The sequence below is a fragment of the Diabrotica virgifera genome, chromosome 1, assembly GCF_917563875.1.
Source record: "Diabrotica virgifera virgifera chromosome 1, PGI_DIABVI_V3a".
Taxonomy (NCBI): Eukaryota; Metazoa; Arthropoda; class Insecta; order Coleoptera; family Chrysomelidae; genus Diabrotica; species Diabrotica virgifera.
Window position 1 is genome coordinate 22,050,867 of NC_065443.1, and position 14,649 is coordinate 22,065,515.

General features: G+C 33.1%; 1 protein-coding gene across 1 annotated transcript in view; it reads right to left on the bottom strand.

Annotated features, from left to right (window-relative positions):
* Positions 1–1,464: 1,464 nt before the first annotated feature.
* The window catches only part of LOC114324467 (protein FAN), a 36,710-nt gene continuing 23,525 nt past the window's right edge, over positions 1,465–14,649 (bottom strand). Inside the window, exons 8-12 of the mRNA XM_028272331.2 lie at positions 13,176–13,379; positions 12,853–13,105; positions 7,626–7,853; positions 5,514–5,854; positions 1,465–1,707 (exon numbers count right to left, since the gene is read on the bottom strand). Coding sequence (XP_028128132.1) covers positions 1,607–1,707; positions 5,514–5,854; positions 7,626–7,853; positions 12,853–13,105; positions 13,176–13,379 — 1,127 coding nt within the window. The 3' untranslated portion in view covers positions 1,465–1,606. The remainder of the gene's footprint in view (positions 1,708–5,513; positions 5,855–7,625; positions 7,854–12,852; positions 13,106–13,175; positions 13,380–14,649) is intronic.

A 14,649-nucleotide genomic window follows, 5' to 3' on the forward strand; every position in this document is an offset into this window, starting at 1 on the left:
GCATTTCCACCTATTTTTCTATTGTAGACTTTTTTCCAGACTTCATCCTAATCCTAAATACAATGCAAAAAGTTGCAAGTCTCTATGTACCTATTATATTTAAAAATATATTTATTCCTGTGTTTTTAGTGTTAAATGCCCTCGTCTAATAAAAACAGTCCCATATCTACATGTAAAATTAAATTTGATGATTATATTGAAATTTTATAAAATATTTAAAACTATGGACATTACAAAAACTGATTTTGACGAACACACTTTTTTAAAAAAATATTAGCCGGCAAGCTAATACAATAAATGATTGTGAGTACATCTATTTTTTATTTCATTTTCATTTATTATGAATTCTATGCAACCTATTCAACATTTATTATTGAAAATTTGCAAAGAGCTACAATAAACTTACGTGGATTTCAGTTTTATTTCTAGCATCTTATTTGGTCAACAAAACTTTTAAATAAAATTAGGAGGGTTTTTTTTTATTTAGAAATTCGCATTAACCCGAAGGTTATTAGCGAGAAGCAATTTACAATATTAAAAATTATATATTTACAAACTTAATAACTTTTAAATAGTTTAACATATTTGTGAACGAACAATTTGCACCAAGTGCTTCCTCTAAGTTTGTTGGGATGCTGTAAATTCTTCTTGATGTGGAGAAAACTGGACAGTCTACAATTACATGTTTCACCGAGAGTTTAATGTTACACTGCTCACATTTCGGTTCGGGTTCTTTTGTTATTAAGAACTTGTGTGTCGCACTGGTATGACCTAACCTAAGGCGGGTTATTGTCACTTGATCCCTTCTTTTGGTGGGGAAACATCTCCATGGTTTAATGTTCGGTTTAATATTCCAAAGATTGGACACTGAAAATTGCCACCGGTTTTGCCACTCCTTAGGATACGCGATTTGATATCACTTGAAACATCACTAGTTGTCACATATTTCACGATAGTAGAGTCAGCTGAGTTGACGGCTTCACGCGCACACTTGTCTGCTTCTTCATTACGTCTAATACCAATATGTGATGGGATCCAAATGAAGATTACCTCCTTATTACGATTTTGTATCTCGATCAGATTTTGTTTTATTTTTCCCAGAATGTGATTTTCTGGGTATATTTTTCCTATGGATTGTAGTGAACTTAGTGAATCAGTCAAAATTATGTATTTCTGATCTGGTGAGGATATAATATATGTCAATGCCCCGTATATGGCATATAATTCTGCATTGAAAATACTATAGTGTATTGGCAACTTATATTTTTGGCCCATATTAGAGGATATAACTGCTGCTCCCACGCCATCTGTTGATTTTGAAGCATCTGTATATATTTGAGAGAAATTTGTGTACTTTGGTTTGATTTGTAATAGGTTTTGCAGATTTTGATGTATTATCCTATGGTTAGTAGCATGTTTGTCCAATGAAGTTAAGGTAGGGTTTCTGAAGAGAAAAACACAAAATTTTAAATACATTAAAAATGTTTGTTAAATCTTTTTAAATATATAAAACAGTTATAATAAAAATATCACAATAAACTATAGACCAGGAAAATGTATTCTGAGAATACTTAGTTTTGATCTTATTTGGATAAAACAAGTGATGCTATGATGCTACTTTTGGCTTCCATACTTTTATAGAGCGATCTTGACTACCAGTCGCTATGAAGTCCCGTGATGTTGAGATGTCTAGTGTTCTGATAGAACCTAAAAGAAAAATAGAGATAAAATTTAAGATCAAAGAAATGTCTAAAATAATTGAATCAGTCATTTTGAAAAGGGGTCATCTCCACTTTTTTAAATTTTACAGGGGAGGTCAAAAACTTTTTATCTTGAAGACTATTAGGAAAATAATTGTTTTAAGTATTTTTTGGGTTTAATATTCACTATACAAGCTGATGAATAATTTAAAAATATGTTTTTAGATTTGAAAAGACCTCGAAACCGCAATTTTTTTAAAAAGAGATGACCAGTTTTCAAAATGAACAGGTATGAAAAGAAAAAACTAGTCATTATAATGTGATTATTGTTTATTACACACATTAAACGGCTAAATACAAGCTGATGAATATTTTAAAAATGTTTTTAAATTTTAAAAGACCTAGAAACCTCAATTTTTTTAAATAGAGATGACCCGTTTTTAAAATGAACAGATGAAGTTTATTTTGAAAACGGGTCTTCTCAAATGGGTATTTCTAGGAGATGACCCCTTTTCAAACTGAACTGGTTTGCGGGGTATGCTGTGTTTATGGTAATAACATTGAAAGTTGACCCGTTTTCATGTGGAATAAACGTCTCTATGTGTATTAAATATAAATTCAACGAAAAGTGGAAATGTCAAAAAAGTGGAGATGATCCCTTTTCAAAATGACCGATTGAATTAATGTAATCATTCGCGACTGGACCGGGTTAAACACACAGACGCTTTTAAGAAAAGCAGAAGATAGAGACGAATTTGCAATGGTTCATAGCCAACCTTCGTTAGTTGAGACGGCACTAGGAGAAGAAGAATGTAGTCATTAGTAATCATTAAGGTAGTCTGGGCCTCCGAATAAATAAAGAGAAGACGAAATACATGCTAATCACAGATGACAACTACATAGAGAAAGAGGTCTCAGCAAGTACAGCTACGGGGAATAGAGCATTACAAATGAGATCTAAGCTGCTAAAAAGAATATCTAGATTAAGACTGTATATGTCAATGATTCGCATAAGCTGCTGGTATTTGAAAAACAAGTTCTCAGAATTATATTTGGTCCTTAAAGAGATGAATTGAAAGAAGAGTAGAGGAGGCGCCGTAATGCTGAATTGGTGACTCTGTATGGTACTGAAAACATCGTCAGACATTTAAAAGCTAACTAAATAAGATGGGCAGGTCATGTGGTAAGATCAGAGGAAGACAGAGTGTTAAAGACAGTTACAAATGAATAAACATTTTCCATTTCGTTGCAACCCGAAACTGCAGTCGCATTATATTTCTAGTTCAATCAGAGAGTACAGCAAGAATCTCTACCGGTTTCGGGGCTTCTTAGCCCCTCATCAGGAGATACATAATATACTCTTCTCTCTGAATGAACCAGGATAATACTCCGCGTGCCGTCACGGATTGCAACTAACAAAATGGCAGGGATGCCCTAGCGATATCTGCTAGAAAAAAGTTAAGTTTTTAATCTAATAGCACATAAAATGACATTTAATATACCATTTTATACCCTACCTGATTAAAAACAATGTAAAACCTCTGGTTACACCATCCGAGGCTTCTAAAAATGCAAGCCATGCGGATTCTGAAACTATAGGAAGATGAGGGAATTTTACAATTATAATCCACATCCCATCTGCTCAAATGGTAAATTTGCAGCGAGAATAGTTCCCTTAGTACTCCGCATAGAGTAAATATATAAATTAAAAATGAATAAACATTTTTTTTCAATTTCGTTGCAACCTGAAACTGCAGTCGCATTATATTTCTAGTTCAATCAGAGCAGATGAAATGTGAATTATAAATTGTAAAATTCCCTCATCTCACACTACTGCCGTGTGACATGTGAAAGCACTGTTTTTGTAATCAATCATGTTTAATATTTAGTTGAATTAAAATGTATGAAAGAATATCTTGTAGGATGATTGTTTAGATAAATACCTTATAATCTTCTACAAATTTCAGAAAAATATACAGGGTGAGGCAGATAACTGGCCTATTAGAAATATCTCGAGAACTAAAGGCAACAGAATCATGAAAATTGGAATACAGGGGTTTTAAAGGATGATCTATTAAATGGAAATATTTTCATCTCTTTGCAACTTCCGGTTATAACTTCGGTTATAACTTCGTTTTTTTTAATGGGACACCCTGTATATTTTTACATTTTTGGATTCTCTTCGATGTATTCTTTCTAAAAATATGAGGATTTGTAATGTTATACAGGGTATTTTAAACGATAATTACGTTTTTTTATTAATTTCGTAGCAATATTCACACCCTGTAGAATTGTAGTAGTTTGACAACTAAAACTCTACTTACGTTCAAATGATTTTTAATATAGTCTACTATTGTTAAAAATCATTAGTATAGCTAAATTTTTAATTTTAGTATACAGGGTTGGTCGAAACTCGGAATGAGTATTTTCTGAGTTTTCTTAAATGGAACACCCTGTATTTTAGTATTGTAATGAAATGATATATAATGGTACTTTTTTATTTCTTAAGCATTCCCTATAGCTAACTGCTTTAATTTGTGCTTAATAGTTAGTCGCACCAACAATCTTAACTACGTAGGTATTTTGATAGCTAAACCATTATTGGTAATTTTAAGGATCAGTCTGGATTAATATGTATTTATTTCTGAAAAATTAGTTGTGATTGAATATTTTCACGGCCAACCTAATAAAATTTTACGTATTTTTTGTTGCAATTAATGTTTAGCTTGAATCACCAATAACTCACAAATTAAAGCAGTTAGGTATAGGGAATACTTATAAAATAAAAAAGTACTATGAAATATCATTTCATTACAATACTAAAATACAGGGTGTTCTATTTAAGAAAACTCAGAAAATATTCATTTTGAGTTTCGACCAACCCTGTATACTAAAATTTCAAAATTAGCTATACTAATGATTCTTAACAATAATAGACTATATTAAAAATCACTTGAACGTAAGCAGAGTTTTTAATGTCAAACTATTACAATTCTACAGGGTGTGAATGTTGCTACGAAATTAATAAAAAAACGTAAATATCTTTTAAAATACCCTATATAATATTACAAAATCTCATATTTTAAGAAAGAAGATATTAAGGAGAATCCAAAAATGTAAAAATATACAGGGTGTCCCATTTAAAAAAGCCAAGTTATAACCGGAAGTTGCAAAGAGATGAAAATATTTTCATTTAATAGATCATCCCTCAAAAACCCTTTATTCCAATTTTCATGATTCTGTTGCCTTTAGTTCTCGAGATATTTCTAATAGGCCAGTTATCTGCCTCACCCTATATAGGCCCGAAATGTTGATGACACACTCGTTTATTGGATTAAACTGTTTCAGGATCCATTATATTGTTTTTTAAATGTGGAGAAACACAGCACGAGATTATCCAGCACTAGTGTAAACTAAACATTTTACTCATAAAAACAGAGAGGAGGTTAATAAAATTGATTAAAATTGTGATTAAATCTGATTAAAAACGTAACACCACTATAATAATTAAGCCACAAATTTTAAAGTAAAAAGTAAATACAAAAATAACCCATTAATTTAATCGTCAACTGTCAGTAGTTAAATGTGACAAGAAAATTGACTGAAGGCGACATCTCTGAATTGGAACGGTAACTAATTTGCTGTCTTGACCTTGACCATTTACGTGAAAGGTCTAAAGTATGTATGGTTTGTGGAGTGAATCGAGTTGGATGATGAATGAGTAGTACGGTGAAAGATAATAACTTGCGGCTCGGGAATGCTTATTTATTGACCTCTGTCCTAAAACCCAAAAAGTTATATGAATTAACTCACCTGAGTGTGCAACCACTTCTAATAGAAGTTTTACTTCAAAGATGTCCCACAACGACAAGGTGCCATCCTCACAACCGATAACCAGCAAGTATTCGCTATATTTCAACGACGTCACTGCATTACTCATATTTTTACTGAACACTGGCAGACTTGTATTGACATCCACTATTTGAAACAACTTGTCTTTTGTGCCTAATGCTAACTTCATTCCGTCTGGACTATAACTAAGTGTAGTAATACTTGAAGATTGGGGATTGTATTTTTTAAATAATTTAAAATTGGTCATTTCCCATATGTATATGTCGCCATCTTCAGTCCCAACGGCCAAATGATCGTTATCACTAAAAGTTTACAAAGGTTTATGAGGATATTTTAAATGGTAACATTTTTTTAAACAGAAAAATATAAAATTTAAAATGATGAAAGCGTTAAAGTGTTCAAATTTACAAAAGACAGTTCAGATTTAATTTCAATACAGAGCACCACCATTCACTTATAGGTATTTCATCCCTATGGAATCCTGAGAACTGTGGTAAGCTCTATAAATGAAACAAAATCTTTCTGCATTGTTAGCAAGTTATTTAAAAATTAAATACAAATTAGAATAAACGTAGACGTTGTCCAGTAAAGATTATTACTATTATTCACCATTAACTACTAACCTAACATTAAAATTATAATGCATTTTATTCCAGCATTATTACAATAGGGAACTTGCATATTTTTATTTTACTACGTAACAATGTTCAGTTTCGTTTCAAAATAAGATTTCCAAAATTTCACGCCTGAAAAACTGATAGTAACTTAGCAATACAAATTTAAAATTTTCTGTGTATTTAAATCATTTGAAACGATCGAAAAAGCGCGCGAACACTTGTGACGTCACCAAGTTATATTCTGTCATGACAGATCTCCTGTCTCGTATAAAAGTATAAACCATTTTGTTTACATTGATGTTTGATACAGTTTTTGAAGAGATAGTATTGAATTGTGTGTGTTTACTACGGAAACTAAAAGAAATACTGTTAAGTGTTGTTTAGTATCATTGTTTAAAAGTACAGCCATTAAAACCCCCAATAAAATATTTATTATATTACCAGTCGATAAGAAACGGCGTTTAATAAAGTTATTACATGCATATTGAAAGGACATTAAAGACACTTTAGTTAATTCTCAAGGTCTTCATGTACGTGAAAATAATTTTAATGTAAGTATTTAATATCTGTTGTCTGCTTAATAATTTTTTTTAATAAACCAAATGTATTTTGAACAAAAACAAAAGAAAACTTTTGGTATATTTTGGTAGATGTACATTACAGATTGAATATTTACCTATAGAATAGTTTTCTGGAACCGCATTTACCATAAAATTAAAATAAACTAATCATAATAATAAAATTTTATGTTCAAAATGGGTAAGATATCAGACTGACTTTTAGAAAAATCCTCTTCAGTTATTTTAAAAAAATAGTTGTCTTAACAACAACACTCAAATATTATGAAATATATAGTTCACAGCAACTACAGTCGGAAAAATGAAAGAATACCCATGAACGAACATATAAAACACGCTGTATTTTCCTGTCACCGTGTCACACAAAAAATTGGCAAGCGCAAGTACATGTATTAATTATTATTACATGTACTTGCGCTGTACATGTATTAATTATTATTACATGTACTTGCGCTGGGAAATTTTCTTTGTGACACGGTGACAGGAAAATACAGCGTCTTTCATATGTTCGTTCATGGGTATTCTTTCATTTTTCCGACTATATCTAAACTAAAGATTTATAAAACTGAGGTACACCATAAAATGACTACAACAAGTAAACGAATATCAAACGTAATGAATTAATGGCGCGGACCTTGAACATGTTTAACTTTATGACGTCACGACCAATGAGGGTGCCTTTTGGACTGGCTGCTATAATTTGAATTTTCTCTCAATTTTAATTGTTTTTAGGGGCCAAACTAAAGACAAAAACAATTTTTGTTCTTTGATATATTTACTAAATTATGTTCTTTTGTGATTTATAGCATTTTTTGCGAATTTAAAATTTTGTTCCTTACTGTTAACAAGGTAATAATTATGAACTTAAATGTACTTACTTGTTAAAACTTAAGCAATTAACTGCTGAATTGTGGTCGATATGCTTCTGGCATTGTATGGACGTTACTGATCCATTACTGCTTAGTCCCTTCCATAGCTTTACCGTGCAGTCTGCACTACCAGAAACTATAACATTCGAGATTTTACCATATTCCAGGCAAGTTATTGCGTCTTCGTGAGCTAAGACATTGTCAACAACTCGACCATAGTCTAGATCATATAAGGATCTAAAAAATATATTTTTATTTCTACAATACTATACAACACTGATTTTTTTTTCACAAAATATTTTTATATTAACTGATATGATGATTTCAAAGTAATGACACACTTTGAAGTTATACACACGTATCATCCACAGTTGAATAAGGAATAAATGTGAGGAATATACCATAGTATTTGTGGACAACCTAAAAGACCTACAAGTCCTTACGAACAAAATCATCCATTACAGTCAACAACATGGACTTAATAACATAAAGAAGACAATACTTAGTGCTTTGTCTAGAGTCTAGAAGAATAGTGCCCTCAATTTTAAAGAATAGTTTCCGAATATATGGGTTGGTTCCCTGGTATGCTAGGCAGGAACTACAGGAAGTAAAACAAGGCAAAAACTATAGAAAAACATCATCATTAACCCGTACGCGTCCACTGCTGAACATAGGTCTCCCTCAGCTCTTTCCATCTGTCTCTGTTTTGTGCGGCTTGCATCCAGTTATCGATAACATGTGTACATATACAGTGCGTAAATCGTTCAGCTGGACATAGGGAACATACATTGTATATATTTAGGCACATAAATACATACATTGTATTATATTAAGATAATTGTGGCAACTTCGCTCTCTCAATGACAATATAGTTGTAAGCATTAAGGGGCATTAACCTCAAAATTGACAATTAATTTCGGGTGATACAAATAAAAGTCAAAACATGACATTGTAGTAGAACTACAGTGTCTGTTTAATTTGGAAATTAATTTTTAAATAAAAGATATTTTAAAAATTAAAGTAAAATTATTAATTCGTCAGTCATAATCTTTGTTTTTGATTTATTTATGGACTGCCTTGAATTCAAAATCACTCATTCTATTCGTTCTAACAGTTCTATGTTCTATTGCACCAGAAACTCGAACTCGAACAGAAGTTTCAACTAACACAGGTTAGCGCAGTTGCCACAGTGATCTCAATGTATATTCCCTATGTCCAGCAGAACGATTTACGTACTGTATGAGATTGTGAATACAATCTTAGGGTTGGACTGTATGAGGATTTACTGGTTCAGATTTAAGTGGGAGAATAAGGTATAAGGTTTTATACAAACAATATTAATATGTGTATAAAGTCTTACCAAACTGTGAAGCCTTGTCTGGAACACTGAAGCAGGTCACATACGAGTTGATTGTTTCCGTACCACGTGCCTCGTGTTATGACTGTTGCGAAATCGTGTATGACGTCACTCCCGAATTACTGTTAATGATTACTGTTCGTGCACGTAACGTAAAACGTATTGTTATTTCGTTTCAGCCCAAAGGAAAGGCTGAGAAGGCCGAGAGGAGGTTGGCTCACCCTACGGTGGTGTCGGAGAAGAAAGTTACTTCTTGACCGTAGAACGGCTGATGAGATAGAGAGCATGATCTGTCCCGAATCCAAAAATGTCTGTCTGTAAGGAATGAGGAGAGGGGGTAAAAATAGGAGATATGGAATGGTACTATTTAACAGGGCTGGCTTGAGACTTATTTAAATTCACGGTTGTAATAAGAGATTTAATGCAGTAAAAAATATAAAAATATTTTTTGCATGTGAAAATTGAACAACATGCTTCAGATCGTCGGCCCATCTGGTTGGTGGGCTTCTTCTGCTCCGTAGTGCTTTTTCTCGTGGCCTCCAATCGACAATACGTTTTGTCCATCAGTTGTCTGACAATCTGTCGACGTGTTCTGCCTAGTTCCACTTTAGCGACGCGATTTTTTCGACAACGTCTGTTGCTTTTGTTCTACGGCGTATTTCTTCGTTTGGGCTTCGGTCCCTCAGGGAGACACCCAACATCTAGCGCTCCATAGACCTCTTAGTTATGCGAATCTTGTTCACTACCTTTTTTGTGAGTGTTAATATTTCCGCTCCATAAGTGAGTACAGGCAACACACACTGGTCAAAGATTTTCCTTTTCATTATTAGCACCAGATTAGTCATTATTAGCGTCTTGTTGATGTTAATCTTTAATCCGACCTCTAAGGCTAAGAACAGAAAAAGTGGGTCGAGGTGGAGGTGTAGGTCGCGGTGGATGCTACTAGTTAAGTCGATGTCGACAGCACATAGCAAGGAGGTCACCTGCGCTGTCAGTCGAGCTACAGCAACTATCAAGTGAAGTAGTTTAATGAAATTTGAATGACAAAAGACTGTGCTTTTGCGATGTTGTGTCAGTCAAGTGACGATAGTGATGAAATGTCAGCTGTAAATAATAGGACGCTCCTTCATATTCCAAAAATTTACTGAATTTAATTACTTTAGAAATTCAAAAATAAACTGAATACAAAAAAGGGATTATATAAAAAGTATTAACTCAGATAGCGCAGGTAATGACAACTTGGCTTCTAACGGACCAATCACAGGGAAGCATTTTTGTAGGCCGCGCAGTAGACATCCATGTAAAACAAACTCATTTTATTTTCAAAAGCATCGATGTAAACCTCCTGGATGGCATAGCGCTAAACCTCCACCGCGACTTACCTATTCTGTTCTCTTCCAATCACTACAATGTGTTTGTTTTACATGGATATCGATATCGACCTCGACCTCCACCTCCACCGCGACCCACTTGTTCTGTTCTTACCCTAAGGAAGCTTGATATTGCATCATCCATACGATCGGCTATAAGGACGATGTCATCTGCGAATCTCAAATGACTGAGCTTTTCTCCATTTATGTTGATGCCATATTCGTTCAGATCTGCCTTCTTAATAGTTACTTATGAAACAGTTCGTGAAGTATGCTATTTGCGAACGCACGCAATGTTTAGATACTAGCACTATACTGCCGTCCTTAGGAAAAACACCGCATATGCAAAAATTATGAAAATTGAGTTAGGAGCGAAAATTTGATCTAGAGGGTTTATATTACATGATTATTTAAAAAAAGTACAGTATTTACAACCCCAACTATATATTCTGAAAGAAATACGAAACCTAGCATCTACAAAAACATGCGTGGAACTAAGGAAAAACCCCGCAACTACAACATTACTTAGGTAAAACCCCGTATATACTTGTCGGAGCCTGCAGTTACTGTGTTTATTCTAAGCAATACCCAATTGCGGTGTTTTTGCTACGTAATTGGCGCGGTTTATCAATTTATTTACTTTCTTTTCAACTTGTGTATGGTGCGATTGTGTTAGTTTGTGTCTTAAGAAACAACGTAAAATTTTTAATGTTGAAAACCAAGTAGAGTAAGTAGTCTAGATTAAAAAAATTGCTTAAATACTTTTTTTTTAATTTGCTTAAAAAGTTTTTGTAGGTACAGTTAAAACAATTTAAGATGTTTTAATCATATTCATTGAATTTGTAAAACAACATAATAATTTAATTTACCTACAATTACATTTCCTTGTATATACATATTGTAAATTCTGACGCTATAGCTGCTCAAGATATTTGTATTAAGTATTTCGAACCAGGACACACCTTCATGTCCGCCGATAGTTTCCACCATCAGGTGGAACTGTTTAAAAAAAGAAAAAAAACTACGATTTTAATGATTTTGTGACAGCTGTTGGAAAGGCAAGTTTAAAAAAGGTTACAATGAAAAGAATGCAGTATACAGATTTTTTTAAGTGGGAAAATTTCGCGTCACAAACAAAAATTAAAAAAATAGAGAAACGTCCTTACTTGGCGAAAATAACAAATTGTTGCCAACAGGGGATTATTTCCTCTAAAAAGTACAAGTTAACAAATAAATCCGATAGTATGTTTGAAATAACTTTTCTTCAAAATAAAGTTTTAAATAAAAAACTTCCCAATCCTCAGGCATTTACATCTCCTTGTGGAGTATCAAAAAATAAAAAAGAAACCCTTATTAAAAATCTAAAAATCATAATGCCTTCAAATAGATTACAATTTTGAGAAAACCTTGAGTAAGATAAGAATTAATAAAATAATTTCTTTGTATATTTATTTTTTTTTATTTTTTTTTAAATTTTGTTTGTTAGGGTTTAATCGGTATAATAAATGTGTTTTTTTTTATTAAATATGTAGATTTAATAAATTATTCAAAAACTCATTTTGTTGTTTAACTATATTTTATGTAACATTATGCTAAGAAAAAACATCGCATATACATAACATCCGTAGATGCTGTAGTTTTACTTAGCAATTCCTAATATTACTTACAATTTTTTTCCCAGTATCTGCCATAGTAGGCATAAAATTAGGATAAATTACTGCTACTTTTTTTTTAAACACAGTTTATTTACAGACTTAGTGATATAAAGTAAAATCGTTTCTAACCACATTGTTGTAACAATTTTAGCACCTTTTAAAAGTTGCAGATTCTTTGAAGTCCATTTACTCATTTTTATAAATACTGTAGATGCGGTGGTTTTCCTTAGGAGGGCAGTATACATCGCGTAAGTTCGCAAAAAGTACTTCACGTACAGTTTCATACAATATTTTATCTACGATAAACAAATAAAAAAACTGTAACTCTTCGTCACTGGAATTTCTTTCAAACCACAAAGCTGTCAAAACTTTTGTTGTAATTTATTGCTCACATGTCATCACCACGACAACGCGAAAGTTAAGGATATTTGATTATATGAAAGTGTGCCAAAAACAGTGCGAAAAAGTGAATCCCATTTAAAATACATTGTTACTTTACGCACACTTTAAATCCTTCACGCACTGCTATCTATAATGACAGTTTTCACAAACTAAAAACTTATACATAATATGGATAGAGTAGATAAAAGTCTTTAAAAAACATGTGGATAAAGAAAAACTAGCTCTTTTCAAAACAAGTCTAGAATGGGACAGTGGCAATGAAGATTTATTTCTCTTTCACTTTTACAAAAACATTTACATAAAATACAGTTTTTAGAAGAAGAAATAAATAATTTTAAAGCGAAAGAACCGAATAATAAAGACATTACTGACGATGCTACTTATATTGAGGACATACCAAATGATGAAGACAACCCTAACGTTGAAAACACTTAAGAAAAAAAATTACTTACATTTCGTTATCCCAACTAGCTATTATAAGTACGCTCGTATTTGGCAACTGGATACAACTACTTAAAGGCATATTTCCTATGTTGGCACTTCTGATTTGTTTGTTTTGGGGGACAGAAAATACCTTAAGCTTTGAATCGTGGCCTACGGAAGTTATACGTTCACCATCCTCGTTTATGAACAGGTGGCTAACTGAATTTTTGTGTGAGTTAAAGCTAGTTATCAGTTCAAGTTCACTAGCTTGTTTCCATGTATCTGGAATAAATAATATGTATTAGCTCAAGAGATAAATATTACCAAAATTAGTTACAAAAATGAAAAATACCTTCAAAGCTTAGTTCGATCGGTTTCAGTTGAAGTGGTTCTGTCATAAGAGTGAGACCAGTCTTTCTTTGTGGATGAGGAACTCGAAATACTTGTTTTGGAATTTGTCCGAACTCCATTATTTGAACTTCTAGAGCATGTCTCTCGTTTAGATCCGAAATGGCGTCCAAATCGATTGCGCCTTCGTAGCAAAGATGGTAGAATACTAAAATGTACATAATTGATTAATATTTTTAGAATTGCGTCGGAATACTACTTTTTGGCGTTTATTTAGTCACAAAATACAATGACAATCACAAATGGCATACTCATGAAAATATAGCAAAGTGAGAATAATAAGTAGTTTGGCTAAGCTTCATAGTTTAGGCACAGTATAAAGAGGGACAGTAAAACCACTTCTCTGTCGGCACTTTGATCTCAAGAAGTAATACCGGCAGTACGCAATTGATAATTCAGCAGTGGTGGATGCGGGTTTCCCTGTTACAACCCGTACGTTTATATGCGACTAGCAATGCGAGAGTGGGGCAAAAGCGGCTAAGAACATTGCGCGGTCGCCATCCGCGACTACAGATTTTACTTCCAATTTTTCGGAGAGTGGTTCTACTGTCCCTCTTTATACTGTGGTTTAGGTAATTTCATCACTGCTCAATTTTGAGGTTTAAATGTAGTTTAAGTCATACACTACGGGCAGAGATACTTGAGGAATATTGGAGGGCACATGACAATCCCCCCCCCCCCCAATAAATGGACCAATATAAAACGGTCCTTCAACATCTACCTACTAAATGATATTGATGAAATGGTATTGATATACTGGGAGGAGGCTGCTTCTTTACCGTCATTAAATAGCTTCAAGCTTTGTGTGGTACTCTGTGTTAGTTAATTTTTCTGTGATTTTCCTGATTTCTCGGTTATTTGAATTTCCTGCGAAGAGAATCAAACCATCAAAATTTCAAAGATAATCAGTCCATAAAAGCGCCAAGACCAACCCACTAAAAGCACACAACTCCCATAACAATGAAACACCCATCTGAGAAAAAAAGACAATGGTAATGATGATGATGAGAAATATTGTCAGTGATGGATCAGAGCCACAGGAGAATACATGGACTGTTGCTGCTATATCGTCTCTGATAAAAACGTCAGGGAGAAATACATATTCCAGCTCACTGATTTGAAAACACTGGCCGAAAAGACTATACGCCTTGATAATAATTTTAAATATAGAGGTGTCAGTACAAATTACGACAAACTAAAACAAAATTTTTAAGTAAAACAAAAACACAAGTATACTGTTACTCTGTTACATTAGTTCCTGTCAATGACCCACTAGATAATTATATTAATGGGGCCCCAAATAAACAACGCTCTGACGCCTGGATGACTTTGAAACCAATTTTACCGCTGGCTGGGATCTAGATGATGCCTCTGTGTCTATAGACTATTCCAGATTGTTCGACGGACGGGTCGAACGA